Raw genomic sequence first — 25,089 nt, 5'->3', positions numbered from 1 at the left:
CAGACGGCTCTGCAGAGCCTTCCTGAGGAGCTGGCCCAGCGAAGCTGCTGTCAGCATCCAAGGGCATCGGGGCTTCGCGCTGCGGCACCAGGGACCTGCATGGGGGTGAGCTGAAGCTGGTGAGATTTCCCTGCCGGTCTCTGGAAGATTTCAGTGATGCCTGGGTCCCGCTCCCTGAAGAGGCTTCAAGGAGAAATGTCTATTTACTACTCAATAAGCCATGGAAGGTCTTGCTGGGTTGTTGATCCAGACGTTACTGAATGAACAGGTCTTTGCCATTTTCCAGTATAGCTGAAGTCTTCCCAGAACACTGGGAACAACTGTGGCCCACCTGGAGACTTACCTGAAATGAGCCATACGTAAAATGCAATAGTTGCCCTTATGGCTGTCAGCGTGAACTCCCTAATTATAGCGCAGGACTGGAGAGTTAGTTCCTGATCCCCCTTTCTTTTTTTGATCTCATGTTTATCTCATTATCTGTAACTTTCCTGAACACCCAAGACAGTTCCAATACAACAGCTGGCATCCAACCAATGGTCCTCAGCTCTATAAAGAGCAGACTACTTGCCGCTGTTGCGTTTCGTGGTGTTCCAGTGGTGCTAAAATGGTGTGGGTGTTGGAAGCCAGATGATGAGTTGTCTACAGATCAGAGAATACGTTGCCCAGAGGTGTCATTTCGCCCTGCCAGGGTACGTCTGTACCCCCACCTTGCTGCGATGCACCCCTGTCGCATCCCCTTTGCGAGCGAGGCAGAGGTACGAGGAAGGAGATCCCTGGCCGGCTGGGCGATGGCTGGTGCTGGAGCCCGGCTGTGATGCAGCAGCCAGGCTGCAGTCGCGGCGTTTCGGGCGGTGGGGACTGAAAAGAATCCCTCAGCGGATCTGCATTAGCGTGGAGCCTTGCACTGCCTCCCCTGCCAATTCTGCTCGGTCTTTATCAGCTGGGACAGCTTGATGGATGTGAACGTCAGCTGCTATTGCATAAATTCAGATGTAGTAAATTAACTGTGACAAATGGAGCTGGATAACGAAGGTCAAGTGCTTTTTAAAAAAAAAATCTGTGGGCAATGTTTGGCACATTTCAGCTGTTAGCCTTTAAAGAGGTCTTGAGATTGTGTGAGTGTCAGGAGTGTACTAAGAACTGGTTAAAGGACTTTTGTACTCCCTCAGCGTAGACTTTAGAGACGCTGATAGCAAAAGTGAGGCGCTTCACTTGGGGGTGACAGTCTTTACATCTCCCCGGCTCTTATTTTGGGCTCTCCCCTGGAAGGCCCTTTCCCCCTCCCGGCTGAGCTGCACGCTGAGCCTGTTTCACCAGGGAGCTCGCCCTGTGTCGATATCCCCATCCTGTCTCCCAGGAACCGACTGCGATGCTGCAAACTCGAGCAGCAGGGACCCAACGCTGCTCTCGCGTTTGGGTGCCCGGTGCTCGCCTGGGTGTGTGCCGGTGCTGCTGGAAACGCTGTGCCTGCAGCTGAGGAAGCAAATGGAAATCCTCTCCCTTTCCCCCTCTTCGTGTTGCTCCTTTCCGCTCTGCTCAGGGCTGAGAACCTCCCCGGCTCTGGTCAGCGGTCCGGTGCGTCCCGCGGCCAGCCCAGGCTGCGGATGTGCAGGGGAGAGTGCGGGCTCGGCTGAAGGAGAGGTGAGCTTCGGGGGTCATTTCACAAGGCATAGTGTTGCCCTTGGGTTTTATTACAGCTTGTGTTCACGGAGGTTGATTTGGTGTCAAATCCGATCTGACAGGAGTGTTTTTCAGCGGTGATAGAGCATTTAGGCAGCTTTCACAGAATGCGACTGTTTTGCCTGCTGATAAGCACACGTTTCTTGTGGAGATAGCTCTGAAACACAGCGGCTGAGGGTTGCCGAAGGCAGAGTTACGCCGCGCAGAGCTGGCTGCGCGGGGCTGCTCTCGTTCATTGCCTGCGGTCGGGCCCCGCTTTGGCCGAGTTCGCCGAGCAGCTTTCAGCCGTGCCAGGGCCAGAGGCTCCGGGAATGGCGAGGGTCTGGTGTAAAGAGCCCAAGGCTGCGCACTGCTGAGTGGAGGCGATGATATTTTTCAATTGGGTAAGATTTTGGAGAGTGCCACGTTGAATCCCACGGCACGGTCGTCGTTTCCCCTTGGCGTACCGCGGCGCGACGGTGGGGCGAGCGTTGGACTGGTGACCCCTCTGCTGTTTGTCACCTGGGCTGGTTTGCAGTAAATCGCTCCGGCTGGGTATTGCTTTCTTCTGGGTGTGTTGCAAAACTTAAAGATGACAGTGAGGACAAACCCTGGTACTTTGGGAGAGATGACTTTGTGTCCTTTCCCGTGCTTGCGCTGTGTCCTGTTGGGAGCGGTACCCGCGGCTGCTGGGCGATTCTGGCCTCTTCCCGGGGCAGAGCTGCGTTAGCGGTTGGGATGTTTGCAAATCCTGCAGCCCGTGCCTTTGGTTCCCAGCGCAGGGGGTTTTTCGGATGGTTTTGGGTGCCGCAGGTGACCTTGAGCGGAGGGTTTTGCAGCGCAGAGAGCCGTGCGAGAGCCAATTAGCGGCGGCAGAGGCTGGGAGATGCCTCGCGAGGTTGCTGTCGGAGGGGCTGCCAGCAGCCGCCAGATTGAACTGCTGGCATCGGGGTAATGGAATTTCACGCCAGACTGAGCTCAGCGCAAGCCTCACACCGCCACATATTTTTAAAAATTAAAACCGAATAAATTGTGAGATAGCTTTTGCAAACTGCAGTGCAGCAAATTAGGTGGCCCCTGGACCAATGAGGAGGCAGCGAGCCGCTGATGGGATTTGTGCCTGAAAACGGGGGGTTTGTGGGGCTCCTTACTAAGCCATTGTGACTGTGGTTGCTCGGGGGTGCAGGAGGCGTGCTTTCTGCTCTGGTTTGTTCAAAATGGATTTGTGGCTTCCTGCGTTCAGCCTGAACTGGCACGGGAGAGCAATTCTCTTCAGCATCAGATAGTAACAGAGGTGGGGCTGGATGAACAGCCCTGTCTTTTACCCGAATGCGTCTGTTAGTATATGTATCTCAGCTGCCCTTCTGCTGGGGCGAGAGAGAAGCCAGCTTTGAGGAAAAAGAGCTCATTGAAGCCTGTGTTCTCTAGGCTGGATGACCCCACCTTACGGGGCAGCTCCTGGGCATGCTGGCTGCCGCATCCCGCCGGCTGCGGGGAGAGGAGGAACGGGGCGATGGGTGACGTGGGTCCCAGTTGCTCTTGTGGAGATTAACTGGGAACCAGCTGAACATTGCAATGTGTTGGGGCTGATCCCTTCTCCAGTGCCCTTCTTGGTGCTGTCCCCGTCATGCTTACGGAAAAGGGCCCCAGAGGGTTTGACCTGGAAAGGAGCTGATAATGTGGGATTTCAGGAGCACTTACTGGTTTTCTGACCACCTTTCTCCACACTGTTTTCAGTTATTTTTCTCTTTTCTCCCTGTCCCATCTCTTTCTTTGCAGAGAGCCAAGATCGGAACGGGGTCCAAGGCTGCCGATGAGAAGACAACAAATGCCATCTCCAAATTCGACAACAACGGGAGCAGAGATCGGATGAAACTTTCAGATTTCAATTTCCTGATGGTGCTGGGAAAAGGCAGCTTTGGGAAGGTGTGGTCCAGCGTACTCCTCTGCACTTTGTGCTTCACACGCGTTTGTGGTGTTTCCGAGCTGCAGCCGCGTGCCTGCTTTGCTGTGATCTGTCCTCGCTCGGCCGGGCAGCGCTGGTGTCACCGTAACGGGAGCCCAGTTTGCTGGCTGCCTTTCGAACTGCATGACCGCGGTGTCGCTGTGGTGGAGACACGAGCTGTCTGATCAGATCGCAAAAATCAGATGCTCTTTTGGAGAGCAGGGTGTGCCCCGTGTCTTTAAAGCCCTTTTTTATCTGGCTATTTTTTCTCTAATAGTTACAAATATATGTGAACATCTTAATTAACTTTCGGGACTGGTTATGAGTGGTTACAGAATTTCATTCTTCTAGTATTTATGTGACTTGGAGCCTTCATTTTTCTTGGGGTCTTGCCAACTTTGTGATGGCTCCCGTTAGAAATTCCAGTCCTCGGCTGGCTGCTCGGGCTTCACGGCGCGGAGCGGGCAGGAAGGCGGGCTGCGTCCGCTGTGCGCCGGCGCGGTGTTTGCTGGTGTGAGGCGTGGCCCAGCACCGCGCTGGTCGGTAATGGCTGTAGTTGTAGGGAATATTGCTCTGCCGTCGGGCACGTCTCCAGGGCGGGCAGCGGAGGCGAGGAGGGAATGGCAGGGGTGCGACGCTCACCCATTGCCTGCTGAGCACGAGGGGCCAGCTCGCCCTTCCCCGCTGGCACCCCGTCCCTCCGCCAGCCTTGCACTGCTGGGATTTGGGCTCTGGGAGGTCCCAGCTGCTCAGGATGCTCTTTTTCGGGAGGTGGAGAGCCTAGAGACCCCCCGCAACGTCTGTGACGGGAGGAGAACGGGGCGTTCCCGGCCGCAGCAGCCTGCGGGTCCGCTGCCAGCGACGCGCTGGGGAGGAGGCTGCTGTTCCTCTGCCGTTTGCCCCTTTGCTGCGGGTTGGCAGCCGGGGGGAGCAGGAAAGCCCCCCGTGCTCTGCCCGCGCCGCTCCCACTCGGTACCGTGTACATAGCGCCTTTCTGCGTCGCTCGTGCCCCCTCTTCTCTCCCTCCCAGCACCTGATCCCTTTCCAAGTCTGTGCTTGGCATCTGGGAGCTCTGTAGTTGTGTTTTTCCCCCTCCTCCCTTCTTTTAATTTGAGAAACATTAGCAAACTCTTCGCTCGGCATCGTGGCTTATATAAGGGAACGTGTGACAGAAACTGTTCCCTGAACAGAATGTTATAAATATGCTAATTAGCGCTTATTAAACCAGCACGTTGGCTCCTACGGGTGGATGCGGCGTCGCCCGCACGTGTGCCTGCGCCTCGCAGGGAACGCTCCCCTGCTGCCTCCCCGGCATCCCCCCGCCCGTCCCCCCGGCGCGGCGATACCGGGGTGCCCAGCTTCAGGGCCTTCCTTGCTGCAGAGGATGCTTGGCTGCCTGCTCCCATTGCCCTCACGCAGAGGTGCCAGAGGTTTTGGCATGAGCCGGGCAGAGGCGCGCTGACCCGTGCGGTGCCAGCGCTTGGGTGGCTGGGAAAAGAGCCTGGCTCCCCGGTCCCCAGCCTGCCCTTGGCGTGCGCAGCGGCCGGTCGTGCCCCTGGCAGCGGCGTCCTCCTCCGGGGCTGGCATCGCCTGCTCCTGCACTTGGCTGTGCGCTGCCAGCCTCCCTCCTCCGTGCCAAGCATGCTGAGAGCTCCCTGAGTGCAATCAGAGTGTTTTAGCCAGTCTCCTGCGTAGCCCTGCTAACCCCTTGGCAGCGGTCGCTCAGGTTTCCTGCTCAGTATATTCCTCTCTCCAGCATGGCAGCTGGCCAGGGTCAGGAGCACCTCGGTGGGGTTGAATAAACTTGTTTGCTCTACATTCAGCATCAGATTATCTCCAGTTACTATGCTGGAGCATTCCAAAACAAATAATCTATATGACAAGAATAAATCAAATTAAATATCGGCTTTTTCTGCACCAAAAGAAAAAAAAAATTGAAACAAGAATGCAGTCTGCTTTCCAGAGAGTGAGCTGGCAGATGGAGATCCCCACAGAGCCAGGCAGCAAGGCGGGGGGGATGGAAAATTGCTCAGGGGTGGAAAACAGCTCAGGGACTTGGGTGTGCGTGGTCCCGGCTCGGCGTGTTCAGCCCCAGGCGACCCTCGGAGCACCTCGGTGGTCTCGGGTCTTCCTGGGTGGAACCAGTGACAGTCCTCCGCTGGGCTGGCGAGGGGAACGACCTGGTCCTGGCTTGAAGGCGGCAGTGCTTGGCGCAGCCCACCCTGGGTTTGCTTTGCTGTAATATAAATAGAGGAAAGTTAAATTACGTGGCTTGCTCGTATTTTTGCAGCTAATCAATCTGTCGTGCTGTCAAGCTGGCAGTCTTTTCTGGGGGTTTTGTGGTCTTTCTCTGAGTGGGGCTGATTCCTTTGCCTCTGCAGTTGGGAGGCCGTTTTCCTGTCCTGCGATCATCTTCAAGCTGTGAAACGCTTTCCTCTCCTCTCGGCATGAAGCGTGGCAGCGGGGCGGGCAGCGTGGAGCACTGGGGCGGGGATGTGGTCTCGGACTCGCAGGGTTGGAGCCCCTGGGCCCATGGGAAGCTTTGGGTGGGTGCTCCCTCCTTCAGCGGCGTGTGTGATGTGCGTGGCTTTGTTCGGGGCGCTGCCAAACTGCGCTGGGTGCTTTTGCTTGTTTGAATCTTTTTGTATTTACAGTGCGTGGCTGCCAATGCTGCTGCTTTGTCATTATCAGCCATTGCTGAACCTGCTCATCCATGCCTGTCCTCCTCCTGCGCTTTCAGCTGTACCCGTGCTGCAGTCACCGCAGGAGCTGGGATGCCAGCGTGCTGGAGCCAGCCCCGGCACACGGAGCGTTGGGGCACTCGGAGCAGCCGGAGGGACTGCGGCTCCGCACCGCGCAGCTGCCCGAGCAGGGCTGGAGGGTGATGGCATGGAGAGGGTGGGGCAGGGCTGGAGGGCGATGGCATGGGGAGGGTGGCATAAGCCCCAAGGGCTGTGAGCAGCCCCATCTCCTGCTCAGAGAACAGGCCAAGCCTGACGCTTGTGCTGGCTTCCTGCCTGTCACAGGGTGCAGAAGGTATTTTCTCAGTTGGCCATAGACCAGAGCCTGCAATCTCTTCTGCATCGGCAAATCTGCAGTGATGAGAGCATCCTTATCAGCATCACCCTCGCTGTGCACTTCTGGAGCCGCTCGCTCTGCCAGCCCAGATGTGAGGGAGGAACAGGGTAACGCGTGGTGTTCGGCGTCCCTCTGCTCTCCCCCAGACGCTCACACTCACGCTGTTTTGGGCAGCCGCAAAGTGCTTTCTCCTTTTCCATTTTGGTGCGGCAGGGCTGGCTGGCTCGCTGTGGCCCGGGATGGCCGTGTGGCATGAAGCGTTTGCAGTCCGGATGCGCCCTAGAGCATTTTGTGTTTAGCGTGGTAATGCCAAGCCGCCTCTGCCTCGCTGTGCCACGGGCCTCGCGCGCTGGGCTGATGGCAGCTCTGTCCCCGGGCGGGTGGGAGTCACGCAGTGCCGTCTTGCTGGCACCCACTGCTCTCTCTGGGCTTTCCTCCCGCGCAGGATGGGCTCCCGTCGCCCTGGCAGAGTTCGGCTCCCTTACGGAGTTATTTACCGCGCTGGTTCCTGTTCTCCAGCAGCTGCTTTTACCTTTGATTTGGTCAGTGTGTGTGCCCAGGGAAGTCCCATGGGGTGTTTATCCCCACCGCGCTCCGTTACCAACAACAACGCACTCTCCCCTGAGACTCTCCAGGCAAAATGTCTCGAAAAGCACCAGGATGCTTCCCGGCGCTGCAATCTCTCCGCTTGCTGGGGGGCTCCTCCTCACCGTGCTCCCTTCGGGGCAGTGGCAGTCGCCAGGCTCAGAGATTCCCTGGCTGAGTCACTTTTTCCCTGAAAGGGTTATGGACAGCAAGGTGTATAATTGATGTTGCTATAATGCACTTCCTCCCGCGTAACAGGTTTTGTTTTCCCACAGACTGTGTTCTGGGAGCAATCGCTCCTCTTTTTCCAGTGACTTTGGCTAAAGCCCGTCTGCTTTTATCACCTCACAATCAGCCCGGTTGTTTAGCACCTGCTCGTGTGAAGATGGTGAAGGTAAACAGAGGCGATGAGCAGGAATGGTTCCGTTTGTGCGGAACGGTGTGGGAGGACAGAGGCGCAGGCTCCGCGCGAAGCCGCTGCGTCTGCTGCCCCGGCGCCCTGCCTGCCATTGGCCTGCGCCGCGGGCGCTCCTGCCAGGAGAGCTGCTGGACTCACTGCGAAGGGCTGTCCCGGGACACTGCCGGGAGCCGGTACCTGGAAAGGATGAGACACTGATCTGGTCACAGCAGCACGCCGAGCTGCTCCGGGCTCCAGGTTCTCAACTTTCCTCAAACATCAGCGAGTAAATAAATCAGTTACTGAGGTCACTGACATGCTGTCGGTCGGCTTTTTAGCCCTGCCGACGGATGAGCGCAGCACGTGGCCGCTGCAGTCCCGGCCCCGCTGTTGAAAATGGAAATGCCAGTGGATTTCCACAGCGCTCGGCGCTGCGCAGCCCCGATGCCTTTCCCGGCTAATCCTGGCAAGCGGCACGTCAAGGACAGCCAGCCTCTCCAGGGCCGCCGCCAAGCGCCGGACACGAGCCAGAGCCATGTGCTTTCCAAAAGTCCCTTCCCCGTCGCACTGCTGTTTGAACTCTGACAGGGGGGTGGGCGCTGGAGGCCCCCGTCCTCGGGCCGTGTCCCCAGTCCCCCCAGCTGGCACACCACTGCTCTCCCCCCAAACCCGGAGGGGCCCAGCCCTGCCCCGGACCCGGCTCAGCGGCAGAACCAAGGGCGTTGCAGCCGGGAGTGTGGGCTCTGGCCCCACGTCGTCTGCCAGGGGCCGACAAGGGGGTTGATTCCGCTGTCCTTAGCATTTCAGAAGTCATCCGTGAGACCCGCTCGCATTTCCTCCGCCAATCTGCTGTGGGCTGAAATGCGTTTCAGTTCCACCCCATTGATGTTGGCTTCTCGTAATGTATTTTCAAACATCCGAACTCCCGTCCTGATGTGAGTGGAAGGATTTCAGCTGACTCTTTCAAATGGAAAATAATTCATTTCCACCCAGCGCTTGAATCTAACGCGATGAGAGAGTGCGAGGAGGGAAAATGGGAAGCGAAGTGCGGTTTCAGAGTGCGTTTATTTTGTCGGCAGCCTGAGGAGCGGCTTAGGCTGATAGAGCGTGGTGGAGCGGTGTGGGGATCCCCGCTGGGACTGACGCGATTAACGAGGGAAATTTACACCAGCAGAAGCAGTGCATCCCATTTATTGTAATAAATTAACCTGCAAGGGGGTGAAACTGGTTTAAAATGGGAGGATGAATGGATTCTTCTGTGTGAGAAGGGCTTTGGCTGGGCGATGGAGCGGCACGTAATTGGGTTTTGATCGCGGAGCGCGTTGTGGAGGGGGTGTGCGAGGCAGAGGAAATCTTGCTGGTTTTTTCTTACCATTGGCTCTATACGAACTCTTTTCCACTTTGAGTTTTCACCGTTTCATAACTTGATGGACTCTGTGTTCAAACTCTTGACGCCTTCCCCCGACGTCCCTTGCACCCTGAGCCCAGCTCGGGGTGGAAGCCGTGGACGGGTGGTCTGCGACCCAGGCGTCAGCAAACCCCTTGGGCTCTTCCCAACGATCCGGTGGCGAGGAAGTATACGTCACCTGTTAGATGTAGGGCTTGTAAATAATTTTGGCAACACCCCTGGGAGCTTTCTGCATCATTTGGCACCTGGATCTCTTCTCAGGATTATGGTGGGAGCCTCAGGATAGGAAACAAGCCGTTATTTTTAACTGTTGGCCGTGGCAAGCTAGAAACATTGCCAATCTAGGTTTTCCGTTATCATCTGTGTGTCTCTCCCTCATGCAGGTGATGCTGGCGGAGCGGAAGGGCACGGACGAGCTCTACGCTGTGAAGATCTTGAAGAAGGACGTCGTTATCCAGGACGACGACGTGGAGTGCACGATGGTTGAGAAGCGCGTCCTGGCCCTCTCCGGGAAGCCGCCGTTCCTGACCCAGCTGCACTCCTGCTTCCAGACGATGGTGAGTGCCGGTGCCGCAGCCTGTCCCTGGTGAAGGGCAGAGCCGACTGGGGACCCCGCTGGGCCCTCAGCGTTGAGCAGGGGGGTCTGGCACTTTGCAAAATGGTTTTCGATCGCTTGGTTTCACTGATGAGCTTGTGGGCAAAAACCCTCTTCTAGAGACTCAGTGTCACCAGTTGTCCGGGAGCAGCGGCTGCAGGGCCCCCGAGGGATGTGTGCGTGGAGCTGTAGGGACTTCTGCGCTGGCCACTATTTGAGCATCTCTAAAACATGCCTTTGCTTTTATTCACCTTTCTTTTCTGGATACATATCGCTACACTTGCCGTGTGTTTTCTACCTTGGCATCCTCACAGCTTGGCCGGTTTGCTTGCAACAGCGCCTCTGTGAACGGAACGTGTGTGCGTCAGACCGAAGGCAGTGACGTGCAGTGCCTGCGCCCCGGAGATGCTTGTCGTTGGTGTCAGGGGTGATTGCCCGGCCCCGCAGCCCGCGACATCGTTATTGTTCGATAGCGAAGTGCTGCGCTTTTTCTCAGGATTCGTTCTTGTGGTCGAAAACCCGAGTTGAGAGTGAAACCTAATAGAAACCACAGGAAATTCGGTTTGAAGTGGGCGTGCGATTGAGTTGGTACAAATGGGAAGCGGGGAGGGGCAGTGGGGAAGGGGACGGGGCCCTTTGGAGCAATCTGTGCCCCGCTGTCGCGCGGGCTGTGAATGAACATGCCCAGGTACGTTCAGCAGGAGTGGGGAGAGGGAACCAGCAGGGTCCTTTAGAAGATGACAATGCTATCCAGGAGGATTACATTTTAATATTATCCCAGAAATTCCATTTACCAAACACATTCAGTGTATTTAAAGCCTGCGGACCGGCTTTGCCGCACGGTAATCAAAATGTGGCAGGAGAAGCTATTCCACACGGCATCTCCCCGGCATCTGAAGTGAGTCAGCGCAGGATTATTCCTGGCAGACCTATAGTAGCTTAATAGTAATCGTATTTGTAATGTAATCAAAATGTATAGCAGGGTGCATTATCAAACACTGGCACAAAGCACTTGGATTTCTGGGAGCGCAGTCCAGAGCGCTTCTCAGCCAGGGCTGTGAGCTCAGCGACCGCGGGAGGGAGGAAAGCCCTAAATCTGCATTTAAAGGGCGAGGGAAGGTGAGCGATGGGAACGCTCCTGCCTGGCTCTGAAGGACGAGAAGCCCTGCACTGGTCCAGCTGAGGGACCTTGGGGTGCTCTGCCCCAAAACGATCCTGGCCCGGAGCCTGGGCTCCCAGGAGGGGGGCTGAGCCAGGTGATCCCGGTGAGCCGTGCCTTCCCTGGCCACCTCCCTCCCCTCTGCGGCTCAGCAGCAGTGACGCTGAGAGGTGGTGAATGAGGGGTGGACGGGGACCTCGGCTGTTGTCCTGGCTCTGACTCGTGTTCGCAGTGGGGAGTCGGGAGGGGGAGCACCCCGCGGGTGGGTAGTTAGAGGTGGCATTGGAAGGAGCCCCCGGGCTGTGCCTCCCAAGGACCCACGTGTTTTCCCAGCTCCGTGCGAGTCTCCGCAGGGGATATTTACAGATCTGTACCTTGCTGTTGCTCAGGCAGCTCGGATGCGCCAGACTGGGACAGACCCCGTCCTTTTCTACTGCAGGCGGGAGCCAGGACAGCTTTCCGTGTCCGTGCCACTCTCCCAGCCCGCGGGCTGGCCAGCCCTCCGGCTGCCCTGGTCCGGGCTTTTCTTCCTTGAAGCACCAGCACGCTCTTCCGCGCCCAAGTGAGGAAAGCTCAACCCCTGCTTTTAGGGCTCAGCTGACTGATTCAAGTGACCATCTTTTTAGTATTCTTCCTTCTTGAAGTTGCTGGGTATATTTAGGAAACAGCTGCAAAAGAGCACAATGCTCTGCTTTCCAGTTGCGGTCACAGGGTGACCAGCGTGGCCATGGCTGCGGGGGGGACGTTGCCTGCCCCATGCCTTTGTGCCGAACTGGCCCCACGCCTTGGCAGAGGCAGGCGTTTACCGAGGGGTGTGCTCAGAAACCCCCAGTCGTCTGATAAGCCCAAATCTCTCTTCTATCCCACCAGTGCTGGCCACGTGTTTTACACAGCCTGGTTGCCCCTTAGTACCGTGTTTCGGCACCTCGGAGGCTGCCCCGCTGTCAGGGTGCTGGGGGCATTGCCAGGCTGCCCTGCACCCGAAGGGGTCGAGGAGCTGATTTACTCGCAGCCCTTGCGATGGTAGCGCTCGCATTTACGTGTCTTCAGGGCAAGGTTTATCTAAGGAGCAAATGAAGAACGGGAAATATTATGAATTATTATGTGACACTGTGAGCCTGAAGCTCTCACGGTGCTGCAGCCTTTGTGTCTTCCCATCCGTGGTCCAGGGCTGGGGCGATGTCTCTGGGCTCCCGTGCGTCGAGGCCCCGCGGCCGGGGCTGGTTTTTGAAGGCTGTAGAAAGTCGCTAGTTGTAAGCAGAGGGCGGCAGGCCTGACACTACGCAGCGCTTTGCTGTTCTCCCATCACCGACACACGCCCCGCTCGGAGCGTGGATATCCGCTGGCAGGGCAGATCCGTGCGGAGGGCAGTCTGCATCCCGCTCCTCCGTGCTCTGGTGATCCAGAGCTGTGGCTTCTGCTGCCCCGAGAAACCTCCTGCACCGATTTAGGTTGGTGGCTTTGGCAGTCTTGCACAATTTTCTTCACAGCCATTTCCCACTGAAAAAAAAAACCACCAAAAACTGTGAAACGTCAAAGGAAAGTGGCGTTTCAAGGGCACGGATTCCCCAGGGTAGAGGTGTCGCTGGTGTGGAGCTCCTGCCTGCCCGAATCCTGTGTCTCCCGGGACTTGCAGGGCTCGTGCTAGGGCTCTGCTCGAGACGCGGTGCGATAAGATCCGGCTGCTTTGGTTTTACTGACCCATGGTTCTGAGCTTTGTGGGGACACTCAGATCTTGTCTCTTGCCTCGTAGCTCTCCTCGGGGCCGGTCAAAGCCCACACTGTCTCACATTTCTAGCGGTGTTTCGAGGACTGGGCTAAATCCCACAGGACTAACGCCAGCAACATGCCGTGTGTCCAACGCCCTCGCCGCGGTCGGAGCCTGGCCCTGAGCAGGCTCAGCCTTCCCTGGAGACGGCGTGGGGCAGGGAAAAATGCGTGGCTGCAGAAGTTGCTTGGGAATTTCTGAGGTCCGCGCCTCCGTGGCTGCCGCGCGCTGGGAGAGGAGGGCTGCTTCCGTCTGGAGAGGCTTAATTAATGGGAGCAAAGCGCCTGTTACACACTGAAGGCAAAGTCAGTGAGTGCTTATGGCTGCTGTGATTGCACCTGCTAGGAGGTGTTTTAATGGATTCAAAGCCACCGATTGACCTGTTTGCTCTGCTCTTAACAATTACTTAGTTAATTAACCGTGTGTGGACATTAAGTATACCCTGAGACCAGGCTGGGAGGAGCGGGGAGAGGGGATGCAGCCTCCCCGGCGTGCCCCTGCCGCAGGCTGCTCCCGGGGAGCGGGCCAGCCCAGGGAGCCGGAATGTCGCACGTCCCTCCGGGTGCTCGGCTGGATCGCGCTGGTCGCTGCGCACGTGCGGAGGCTGTCCCCGTCGGAGCCGCTCGCGCCTCGGTGCGTCCCTTAATCGAAGGCGCGCGGTGCCGGGGGATCAGCGGCAAGGAGCTGTCTGATCAAACGCCCAATGGCTTCGGGGAAGGGTGAGAGCAAATGTGTTAATGGGAGGTGACAAACCTCTGTTTTAGGAGTTCCTGCACTTGCCTGCTCCATCGGATCGATCCGCAGAGGTGCAGAGCTTAAGTCCAGAGCGCTGGAAAGGAATTGGTGCGTCTGTCGTACAGGCTCCGCGTGAGCCTGAGCTCCGCCTGCGCGCCTTGGGAAGGGCAGTGGTGGTCACTGTACTGCCGTGAAAAATGCCGGCTGGAGCTGTCGGTTGCCTTGGTCCTTGTTTCTGACTCTGCAGGTTCCCTGCTCTAATAATTCTGCTGCTAACTGTTTGCTTTTTTTTCTTTAGGATCGCTTGTATTTTGTGATGGAGTACGTGAATGGTGGGGACTTAATGTACCAGATCCAGCAGGTTGGGAGGTTTAAAGAGCCCCACGCTGTGTAAGTTCGGTAGCCCTGGTTCGGCTCCTTCGCGATGGGTACCTGATGGACCTGCGTCTGGGCAGAAGGGGAGGGGAAAGGAAAATCAGCAGGAACTGGAAGATGCAGGGTGATTCTTTCCCTGGTGCTTTGTGTGCTTAAATAAAAACACAAACAGCGAGCAGAGCCCGGGTGGGTTAGAACTGGTGTTCTGTGCTCTGGCAGAGTCCTCCGAGACCCGGAATATTCTTTAAAGGAAGCGGTGGCAGCGCATGTTATCTCCTGGGCCTCCCCAAGATGACAGATGACTTTTCAAGCCGCGTTGGCGGCACACAGCAACGAACAGCCGTAGATCCCGGCTCTCGCCTAATGCGCATTTGTGTCACAAGAAGTGACGGCCCCATGCTAGCCCGCAGCGACCTGAGCGCATCCCTGCCCGGTGCGAGCGGAGAGCGGGTTGTGCCGTTCTCGCGTGACGCTTGTCTGGTATTTTTGTGTTGTGGCTGTCTCTATCCTTTGGTCGTGTATGCCCAGCGTGTTTTGTTTAGTGCGATTGGATTTGAAAGGTTTTCCTTTTGATTCATCTCCTTTAATTATCGGTCTTCCTTTTAAATCTTTCATTTCAGATTCTACGCAGCAGAAATAGCCATCGGCCTCTTCTTCCTGCAGAGCAAAGGCATCATTTATCGGTAGGTGAGCGAGTTCCTCCTCCCTCCCTTCCCCAGAGAGCTCCAGCCGCAGCCGGAGCACCGGCATGGTGATGCGCCGCAGAGCGGTGTCCCGCTGCAGGGCTCCTGGCCCTGCTAGTGCCGCGGGTCAGGTTTGGCCGCCACCCATTGGGTGCGCGTGCCCGAAACAGAGCTGGGAGCCTTGTAGCGTTGCCGGGTTTTGAGCGGTTTTGTCCCCGTTTAACAGGGAAAGAGAGCTCGTGGGGGCAGCTTTGCTTCCTCCCCTGCCTTTGTTTTGTGCATTTCTCCCCGTGCGACACAAATGCTCGCTGGCAGCGTGGACCGGTTCTGAGCCACGCATTTTGCTGCAGGGCACTGTTTTCTTCCCATTAATGCTGGAGCAAGTGCTTATGAATGGCTCGTTCTGGGACCTGCAGTGCAAGTCTGTCACTTCTGGTTCAGCCACGAAAACTCCTTCTCCATTCACGATGTGACCGTAGCGTTCAGAGTGAGCTAGGTTACTGCCGAGTGCCAGCCGGGCTCTGAGGCTGCTGGGTGAGCACCAAAACCAGTGTTCCGCTGCTCCTCCCTGCTCGGGCGTGTTCCCAGAGCCCGAGGCTGAGCAGAGCATCCCAGTGAGTGTCAGGCACCATTAACTGCTTTGCAAAGAGACGCCAGCTGTGCTCTGAAGCTACGGGATGCTGAAGACTGTTCTGAAGATGAAAGAAGTGGAGCAAACGTGACGTGAGGGACGTTTTTGGCCATCAGCCGCTGAAGAGAGATTCTAGGTCTGTCGGTCCCCAGTGCCCCTGCTTCCTTCCTTCCGCTGAATCCGAATGCGGGCTCGTGTCCGTCTGCCTTTGGCCCATCAGGGTTCTGAGCAGTGACACAATCATTGGAAGAACCAGTAAATTATTAAAATTGGAAATTATACTGTGCCTTTTATGGGACTCTTACTTACAAAATTAAGCCTCATGCACCATGCAGTCCCATGACGAGGTGTGCAGGGATCAGGCACCAGTGTGCCGCTCTGTCACCTGCCTGGTCACTTATTGTCACCCTGGGCACGGAAAATCATGCAGAGGAGCTCCAGTACTGAAATGGAGACATCAAGTAACATAAGCCGGGAGCTGCACAGACCGCAGAACGTGGCAATTCCGTGGCTGGTGGTGTAGGACTTGCACCCGCAGTACTGCGTGCTCGCTGCAGAGCTCTCCGTCGGGCTGGAGCAGCCGTCTCTGGAGAGGCCGGCCAGGGCTGGGAGTCGGAACGGGAGCTCTGCAGCTGGAACTGTCCCACGGTTTGTGCTGAAAAGCAAAGCTCTGGCCGGGCTGGTCATAACCACCAGATATTCTGTGGATGAGGATCAGAGAGAAACGCGGCTGATTTGTATTTTCGTGGGGGAGCACAGAGGAGGTGGTGCAGGGACTTCTGCTGAGTAGGCACTTCGTCATTGCTGGTGAGCTTTAAGTACGCTTTGATTTTCATAGGTGAAGAAAAAAAATCTATGAAATCTGTGTCCCTGCTAGATGAGAGTGTTTTCCATCATATTCTTAAAAGCGATTTGCTCAGCATGGTATTGCTGTGGGTTAAAAGTGAAACACTTCATCACGGCAGATCTCTTACTCGTTTGTACTTGTTTCCCCAGACGTTGCCTTGCAGAGAGCCTGGGCGTGAGACGAAGCCAGAGCTCACTGGCAGGCGAGCTCCCTGCGTCAGGAAACGTCTGTCTTTGCTGGGTGGCTTCACACGCCGTCTTTGTGTCGTGGCTTTGCCTTCTCTTTGTAGAGACCTGAAGCTGGACAACGTGATGCTGGACAGCGAGGGCCACATCAAGATCGCAGACTTCGGCATGTGCAAGGAGAACATCTGGGACGGGGTGACCACCAAGACCTTCTGCGGCACTCCAGACTACATTGCGCCTGAGGTAGGGGGTGCGGGAGGGCAGCGGATGCTCCGTGCGCGTTTCGGCTGCCTGCCCGATGCTCTTTTCCATGGGATGACTTTGCTTTGGGCTGCTTTCTGATTGAAACCGGGACACTGGTGGATTTGCTGTCAGCCTGGAAGGTCCATCCCCTCAGCACTGTCCGTCCCCCCAACGGTGTCACCCCACAGCTGCCTTTAAGGAGGCAGCGATGTTGATTCAGCCTCTGGCTGGCTGCGTGCCCTGGTTCTGCCTCAAAGTACAGAAAATCCTGCGTGCTGGTTTCCCTCTCTGGGTGTTTTTCCCACATCCGTGCCGCTGGCGTCCCTGTCCCTGTCTGGTCCTTGGCACGCTGAAACCCACCAAGGCCACTCCTCGCGCGTCCTTGCTCCTGGGAAAGATGAGCCCAGGCGCTCGGCTTTGGCCTCCCCGCGTGTGGCAGCTGTTTCCAGCACAACGTGACGGGTAGGGGAAAACGGCATGACCAGTGGGGAATGTCTCCACGTGAAGTGGAAATCTTTACTTCTCTCCAGCCTGCTCCTTGCAGGAAAGGGCCCTGTGCCTGATGAGGAGAGGCTCCCAGTCCACAGCTCTAGATCACTGCAGCGTTATTTAGCATTTGGTCGTTACGTCTGCGATGGAGTCGCATGCGACGCTCGTGTGAAGTGCTATTTGGGTGCAATTTAATGTCAGACTTGTGAAATTCAGATGGGTAATTATTCCCAAATGCCTGTTCCCCTAACGTAAAAATATTCCACTAAAATCTTCTCGCTCTGCTGAATTTTCAATGATGAGATTAATATTTATTCATTTAAATATTTTAAAGGAAGAGATTCTCTTTGCTAGGACAGTTAGATGTGCTGGTGTGCTAACCTGCGCTGTGTTTTGCTGCAGCCAGAGGGGTCTTCAGTTACTCATTCCAATGCATGTACGGATCCTCATCCTGCCACGATTAACGTCGGCGTCCTGTTGCTGCACAGCTCTGTTGCTGTATGTGATTAATACTCTTCCAGAGCAGGCAAATGGCCAGTTCTCTTGGTATTTGCCTGAGCGTTGTCACTTAAACTCTTATTTTCTTCTGCTTGCTCTAGTCTTGGGGTTTTTTCCCCAAAAGAAAACCAGAAGAAATCAGGGAAATTAGGATGCACATCGCTGTGGTACCCAGGGCTGGTGTTAAAGCCTGCCGCCACTCTCACACGAGTGAATACAGACACCCCGCGCTTTGGGAGCAGGGGCAGGTACACCGTCCTGGCGCGGCGTCCTGCTGATGGCCCAGCCCGCGGCAGAGCCGGGTCCCTGCGCGCAGCCCCGCTCCAGGGCCTTTCTGCCGCACCGCGCTGCTTCCCGTCAGGAAGCTGCAGTGTTCTCCCGCCAACGTGTCTCCTGGGTAAAGATGTCCTGCGATCTGCTGGCCCATTTTTAGGGCTTCTTCTGTTCTAAGGTACAGCTCTGCGTGCCGAGGTGGCAGACACCGAGCGCCGGTGACCCCGTGTGTGTGATTTCTGAACAAAGCGTGTTCTGCAGCTGCTGGGTTTTGACCTTCCCCAGCGTGCAGTGGGTGACTTCAATTTCCAGAGACGGCTTTTCTGCAAGGATTTCTCCTAAGTGCTGTTCCCTTTTAAAGGCCTTTACGGTGTGAACAGTTCACACCTAGATTTCCCAGAGCTCTCATGAATCGTCTGAAAAACAAGTGGCAGGAGCTTCAGGTGCGCTCAGTCGAGGAATTTCAGAGCTGCAGCTGGAGGCTGGATCTCAGCAGGAAGGATCAGGTCTGACCGTGGGATGCTGTTGAGGCGCTCGGGGTTATGTCACCGCGCTGGGACGTGCGGCTGGACCAGGACCAGGACAGAAGAGGACACCGGTGTCGGTCGTGTTCCCCAGCCGTGCCTCGGTTGCGGATGCTTTGGCAGGATGGAACCCCTCTCCTCTTAGGTGGGGCGGCAGCACCCGGCCTGCGTGTTGCCGTACCTCCTGGTTGCATCCCGCTGGGCACCGCGGAGGTCTTTCCAAGGACGGGGCGGCTGGATGTGAGGACTCAAGGTTGCAGGCATTGCCCGGAGCGGTGGGACAGGAGCCTTGTGCGGGAGCAAGGACAGGAGCAGACCCCTGGGGCTGGATTGCTGCGAGCGTTCTCCTGTGATGAGCAGACGATTTGCATTCGCGCTGGAGTACAGGAGTCTTTGCAGAACAGAATTCTGTCATTCGGATGAATAAATTGTGTAATTGTTTTGCTTTGAGCAACAGATGGCAAAGCCCAGGGCCTGTCAAAGCCCAAACGCTGAAACGACGCCCAGCAGCAGCAACCCAGCAAATAAACCGGAGCTGGAAGGGCCCTCAGAGCAGCGGCCGAGGGTGCGGACCCGGCGTCTTGCTGCACGCGTGGGCCGAGGGGCGCGGAGAGCCGAGCTGCGGGACGGTGCCGCGGGGCTCCGCCAGCGCCGGCTCCGTTTCCCCCCGAGCCGCTCGTCCTGTTTGTACGTGGGGCCTTGCTGGCGGTGTGTGACCCCTGGCTGGGCTCGGCTGGAGGGACCCCGCACCTCCCCAAACCTGCGCGCCGAGGGGTCGCTCGCTCTGCGGGGGCCGGTGCGCCGGCTGGCTTCGCTGCAGGGCCGTACGATTGCAAAATGTAGCGTATTTCGGATTTTGCGTGATAAATAATAGAAAAGTACAAAAATTTATGGTGCCTTGTCCAAAATAAGCATTGGTATTTGTAAATTTAAAAAAAAAAACCCAAAAAACCCCAAAGTTATATGATTATTCATTTTAACTCTGAAACAGCCGTGTTGCTCAGGTCAGGGTAGGGCTGCTGGTCGTTAGGTTATTTTGTGAGGGATGTTCTGCCACAAATCATAGAAAGCAAGCTGGCAGCTGCAGTGCAGGGGGTTTTGCCTGCCTGCGTGCTGCAAGCCTGTCTTGAAGGGCCGCGTAGCATCCACGGAGGGCCCAGCTCTGTTGTTGTTTCACACCAACCGCATCGAAGTCAGCGGAGGAAAACCCCGAAGCGCGTCAGGGCGAGCGGGAGCGGCCGCTGCTCCTGCTCAGCGCCAGGCTGCGACGGTCTGCAGAGCACAGCAAACGTGCTAACACGTCGTCTGAGTCAGAGTGAATCTGTCTCAAATCACAGCAAATATTCTGGTTTTTTTCTAATATTTAGTGCACGTTTTGAGGGCTGATGATTTTTTTTTTAAAGTGACCGAACCCTTTGCCTGCTCTGGTGTCGTGTGCTCTGGTAATAATTGCAATTTCCCACCATTTGAGGGACCGGTGTCTTGGTAAATAACCTTGTCCTTTTGACCTGGACTACAGCTTGAAATCCCTTTGCGTTGTGCCAAGAGGTTAAAAATGGGGGTGTAATCCTGCTGTTTGTGTTGTTTCAGATAATCGCGTATCAGCCCTATGGGAAGTCCGTGGACTGGTGGGCATTTGGCGTCCTGCTCTATGAGATGCTAGCTGGCCAGGTAATCGAACTTTAATGGATTCCTGTGGGATTGTGCTCGGTTCCAGTGTGAACGTATGCTGAGGGGTAGGTTGTTTTGTGCTGGCACATGGCGAGGGGCCGTCTCCTCAGTGCGGGAGATGGAGCCATGGGTGCAGCTCCGGGGACTGCGATGCTGAGACGCCGCTCTCTGCGCACCGCAGCCGGGGCTGGATCTGTGGCTGAGGACCACAGCAGCAAGTGGGAGCTGAAAGATCAGAAAACGTGGCTGAACCTCTGTTTGCTCTGTCCTAGGCTCCCTTTGAGGGGGAAGATGAAGACGAGCTCTTCCAGTCCATCATGGAGCACAACGTAGCCTACCCCAAGTCCATGTCCAAGGAGGCAGTGGCGATTTGCAAAGGGGTAAGGGCTCCCTTCTGTCTGGGGGAGGAGGGAGAAGCGCAGCCGGGGGGCATGGCGGCAGCCCTACGCACGGGGCCGAGTCCCCCTCGCCCTGGTCGGGGCTGCGGGCTCCCAGCGCGAGGGGAGCCTGACCAGAGTCGGTTGTGTGCTGGTGCCCGTGCCCTCTGCTCCCGGAACCGCGGCTCGTGCCGCGTTGGGCATGTACCGAAGCAGAGGGAAAATAACACCTAGGTCCTTTCCGTGCTGCTAGGCTACGCTGAGCAGAAACACTGGTGGGGTGAGAGCTGGCCTGTCTTTGTGTGGTGAAGGTCAGGAGAGAACTGGAGTGTTGGATGGGGTGTGGGAGTTGGGGGCGTCTGCCCAGAAACCTCCCCCCGTCCCCCCTGTTAAGTGACAACAGGGGAGCTTTACACATCTTTGCCTGAAAAGAAAAATGACACTCAGAGAAAATGAGTTTTCCTAAGATCAGACACAAAGCCTTCACGCTGTGGGAGTTTCCGTTCGGCTCGGTGAGTCGCCTTCTGGGAGCACCCAAGTTCAGTGCTAGTGCGCGTCTCCGCCGGGTCCGGGCAGTATTTTCATGAGCATCTCTCTTAACCTGCCTGGCCCAGCGCCCTGGGCGCTCTGAGGACTGGGCAAGGCTTGGATGCAGTCTGGGTTAGTTGGGGTGCTGGTGAACAAAGGCTGGCCGTGCGCCGGGGTCGGTGTGGATGTGGTTGTGGCTGGGACTGCGCCTCGTCTCAGCCAGCCAGTGTCAAGCAGGGCTATAAATACGTGTTTGTGTAGGAATTTTAAAATGTTTGCTTTTAATAGTTAATATTTAAAATATCAGAATGTTCTGTATCTCAAAATAGTGTTTCTATCTACCAGTGACACATCTTGAGCTGAACGCTCCCGCTGCGGCATTTCAAAGCCTCTTCCCAGCGTTGCCAGCATTCAGAGCTGGTGTTACAGGAACGTTCGCTTGTCCAGTGGGGAAGAGCCGCTGCAGGCGTTCCCGGCCGGGGCGCAGGGAGGGGATGCTGTCCGGCCACCTGGCACTCACCTTCGGCAGAACGCTGTAAAATCAAGTCCTTAATTCAGAAACCACACCGGTGATGGGAGGGGGAATCTCTCACCCTCTCGTTCCTCTTGCTGTTGCTGGTTGGGATGTAAGGGGAAAGTCCACGGTGTCCCTGGCCGGGCAGGAGGGACGGAAGGTGCTTTGCCGTGCTGAACATCGTTATCCCCACGGTGCCTGAGGGAACGGCGCCGGCGAGGGCATGGAAGCTGGAATCTCGCTGTCGGCTCTGTTTGCCATGGCATCCGTCAGAGCGTGAGTGCTGTGAGCAGACGGGAAGAGACCGCGGCTGAAGCATCTGCTGGGTGTAGCTGGGTGTAAGGGTTTTTCTCACTCTTGGAGGCGTGAGGCTGCGTGCGAGGACATGGAGCTGTGCGTGGAGGGCTTGGTCCTTTACAAATTCTTGTTAAGTTTTTGCAGCCAAGTGGTGATTCCCTTTGTACAACTGTTGTTCCAGGGAAGTGCACAAACACTGACATTATTTGCCACCAAACTGCTACACCAGAAAGTTTAATTAAAAATATATCTGGTATTTAAGGACTGTCAGTAAGCAGGAAACCAAGTATTTACATTTTCCCCTGGAATACCATGAATTACGTCTCAGTGACCCGCAGGGGCGGCAGGGCCGTGCTGTGTGTGTGGGACGTGGTCTGTCTTCCAGGAGGGCACAAACCCAGCCACGCGCCAGTCCAGGGAACACGCCGCTGGAGAAGCCTCTGCTCCTCAACGCAAAGGGTTTGGTATTTCACTGCCATGCTCTCCAAAACAATTTTGTTGCTCCCACGCAGCTTCACTCCGGCGTGCCGGTGCCAGTCATCACTTACTGCTGCACAGCTTGGAGATGAAAAGCATTTGATCCTGAAAGCCTTGTATCGGCTGAGCCAAGAAACAAGCGTTAATCAGAGATCGTTGGCTGGGAAGCAAAATGGAGAGTTCACCAGAACACAGCTCCTTGACTCAACACTCAGCCTCAATTAGCAGATCAAACGGAGCGGTTCCCTCCTCTGCTGTCACCTTGGGTTTTTCCGCAGGCTGGTGCCGGAGCCGCTGTTCGGTTATCGGGAGCCGGGCTCCCGTTGCAGACGCGCAGAGCGTGTGCGCGGGCGCTGGGAGAAGCCGTCAGCCGTTTTCCGTCCCGTATGGAGGGGTCTGCGCCTGAGCCCAGCCGCCTTGTGCAGGTGAACAGCCTGCTGCCGGTCTAGGCTCCGTTAATCCCTGCCTGCCAGCAGGCACAGAGCGGCACGTTTCCCGCGTTGCGGCGTGCGGGTGTTCGCAGTGGTGTTTCCACGGTGCGGTGGCCCTCGCGGCGATGCAGATGTGCCCGTGTCTCAGTGGCCACGGGTGTGAAGAAGGCGGCTGGAAGGTGACAGCATTTTGGGGCCGGGCGCAGTGAACGCTCCTGGGTGCCAGGGGGTTTGATGCGGCTCGCTCCGGCTGGAGCACCGGGCTGCGGTGGGGATGGGGCTGGGATGTTGTCAAACAGGGACAAAGATTGTTCAGATCCGCTTTGCCTCGGTGCAGAATGCGCCGCTGTTAAATGACACCCATGAACACACGGCACCCGCTTGCCTTCAGGTCAAGAAATGAAGCTGCGGTTTAGCACAGCGGTTGCGTCCAGGCTTGGACTTTCCTGTAGCTGAGCTGAGGCATCAGACGTACCATTACAGATGGTCCGGTGTACAGCATCACTCCGTATCTGCAGAAGCCTGAAGGGTTTTCACTGGGTTAGTGTGGGGATTAAATCAACTTGTTCCTGCTCAGCACAAACAAAGCTAAGTGGTTATCCTATGTGGGCCAGGAGAATCAATCTGAGTGGTTATGAGGACCTATGTATCAATAACAGACAGTGCCTTCATGCTCACATGCATAAAAGCACACTAGGAAAACAAGAAAATTTAATTTCTGGATGTAAGTATTGGAAATACAGAATAATTGCACTGTAGTGCAGCTGCGTTCAGCTTTACAGGCAGGGACGTGAGGTGGAACATCTTTTCTGATTCATCACTCGGCTGAGCTGCTCTGAATTTGGTGTGCGCTTGTGTTACGCTGAGGGGGCTGGGGGTTCACCACGACACGTCGATTCGGCGGGCAGGTGCCTGTGAAACAGCTTCCAGCGCAAAGCAGCGGGGCCGAGCCTGGGCTCCGGCTGGAAGAGCGAGGTGGGAGCTGTGAGCTCCCGCGTTGCCAGAGGCGTGGATCCTGCAGGCACGGAGCTGTGTCCCTCCTCGCCCCAGATGTCTCTGGCAGTAGAAGCCAGAGGTGGGTCAGCACGTTCAGCATCAGCACTTAGCAGCAAAGGCCCACAGATTTCTTTTCATGCTTGCTGAATGCAAACTAAGCTATTGGATGTGACAGCCGAATCAGTTTATTAGCACCTTTCAGGCGATCACGTTGCTGTCGGGGAAATTTTTTTTGGAGGCTGTTCCTTGCTTTCAGCTCCCTGCGCTAGCATTACCTTTGAAGGTCGGCTTCCCTGAGCCGTTGTTCTGTGCAGCCGTGGACGGCAGGGCTGGCTGGTGCCCAACACGGACCCCGTGGGGACGGGAGCTCCGCCTGGACACGGGACGCGGCGGGGGCTCATCGGCGCAGTCAGACCCGCTGCAGCCCCAGCGCAACCCCTGCGCAGCCTGCGGTCGGTTTTACTGCCCTGCTTTAATAAAGCAGTCCCTCTGTTGCAGGTGTAGGGCTCATATTCTCCATGCTTATCAATGTCTTACAAATCTCTGGCATCTCCATCTGCTCTCCGGCCTCAGCTCTAACAACGCACCCGGGATATTACGTTTGTACAGCTGCCCTTAATTCCCGTGGCCCATTTCACTTTTCGTATTGAGCCAGTGAAGAGAAGTTTAGATAATAAACAACATTAATGGGCTGTTTGTGCTTTTTTTTTTCCTCCAGATTGACTCTTTCATTAGAAATACGCCTCTTGTCTGTGCTGCTGTGGCTCCAGAGTCGTCGGGGCTCTGCTCGTAGGGCGAATGGAAGTTTTTGAGGGCAGATTGTTCATCTTAAATGGGCAGCGGCCCCTACAATTACCCAGATGCTGGGAAGGGGAAAGGGAAGCAAAGGAACTCTAAGCAGCTTTGCGCGCGTCCTGCTCCCCCGTTGTGGCAGGCTGGAGGGACTGCAGCGGTGCGGGGGCTCTGCCAGCACCCTGACGTTATTTCCCGGTGAACCAGTTTCATTCCCAGAGGGAAAGGGGCTGTGCTCATCACACCCAGCGCTCATGTACCTGCGATCTGCTCAGTCTGCCGTCATAAGCCATTGCCAGCCTTCCCTCTTCCTGGAGCTGCTCCTGCTTTCCCTCTGTCCTCTCCTTTGAGCTCCAAATGCCCGGAGAGGAGATGGGAGCCCCTCCCAGGGTCTCGGCGCTGACGCGGGGCGTCCCGGGGCAGCGGCCGCGTGGTGCAGGCTGCCCGGCCGGGTGTCGCAGCACCCTGGGGACTTCTCAAGGTGGGCATTTTGGGAAGCAGTTGGCCACCCTGTAAGTGACTGTTGCTTCTCTTCCTCTCCCCAAGCTGATGACCAAGCACCCTGCCAAGCGACTCGGATGCGGCCCGGAAGGGGAGCGGGACATCAAGGAGCACGCGTTCTTCCGCTACATCGACTGGGATAAGCTGGAGCGCAAGGAGATCCAGCCTCCCTTCAAGCCAAAGGCTGTAAGTGTGCGTTCAGCGTGTTTCTCTCCATGCACCGGCTCTCTCCTGCAGCCTCTCCCACTCGCGCTCGTGGGTGCGCGCACAGAGGCACGCGTGCGGGCACTGCTCGTCCTGCCCGCAGCCTGCGGGTACCATTTCTCTGCCTAGAAGATCGTGTCTCCTCAGGTTTGGCATGTGTCAGGCCACTGCTGTGGACGGATAACTCTCGGACGCCGTGTCTCGCTCTGACTTGCAGGGGTAGA

General features: G+C 56.5%; 1 protein-coding gene across 2 annotated transcripts in view; it reads left to right on the top strand.

Moving 5' to 3' along the window:
• PRKCB (protein kinase C beta) overlaps nucleotides 1-25,089 on the top strand; it is a 112,096-nt gene that overhangs the window by 70,375 nt on the left and 16,632 nt on the right. For both annotated transcript variants that reach the window (XM_086760257.1, XM_086760256.1), the window contains exons 9-16: nucleotides 3,439-3,585; nucleotides 9,456-9,629; nucleotides 13,628-13,719; nucleotides 14,325-14,387; nucleotides 16,155-16,293; nucleotides 19,668-19,748; nucleotides 20,021-20,128; nucleotides 24,707-24,847. In XM_086760257.1, the coding sequence (XP_086616383.1) occupies nucleotides 3,439-3,585; nucleotides 9,456-9,629; nucleotides 13,628-13,719; nucleotides 14,325-14,387; nucleotides 16,155-16,293; nucleotides 19,668-19,748; nucleotides 20,021-20,128; nucleotides 24,707-24,847 (945 nt within the window). The remainder of the gene's footprint in view (nucleotides 1-3,438; nucleotides 3,586-9,455; nucleotides 9,630-13,627; nucleotides 13,720-14,324; nucleotides 14,388-16,154; nucleotides 16,294-19,667; nucleotides 19,749-20,020; nucleotides 20,129-24,706; nucleotides 24,848-25,089) is intronic.

Source organism: Chlamydotis macqueenii, chromosome 15 (genome assembly GCF_036417535.1).
Source record: "Chlamydotis macqueenii isolate bChlMac1 chromosome 15, bChlMac1.mat, whole genome shotgun sequence".
NCBI lineage: Eukaryota > Metazoa > Chordata > Aves > Otidiformes > Otididae > Chlamydotis > Chlamydotis macqueenii.
The sequence above is the reverse complement of the archived record's forward strand: the minus strand, read 5'-3'. Positions and strand labels throughout refer to the sequence as shown.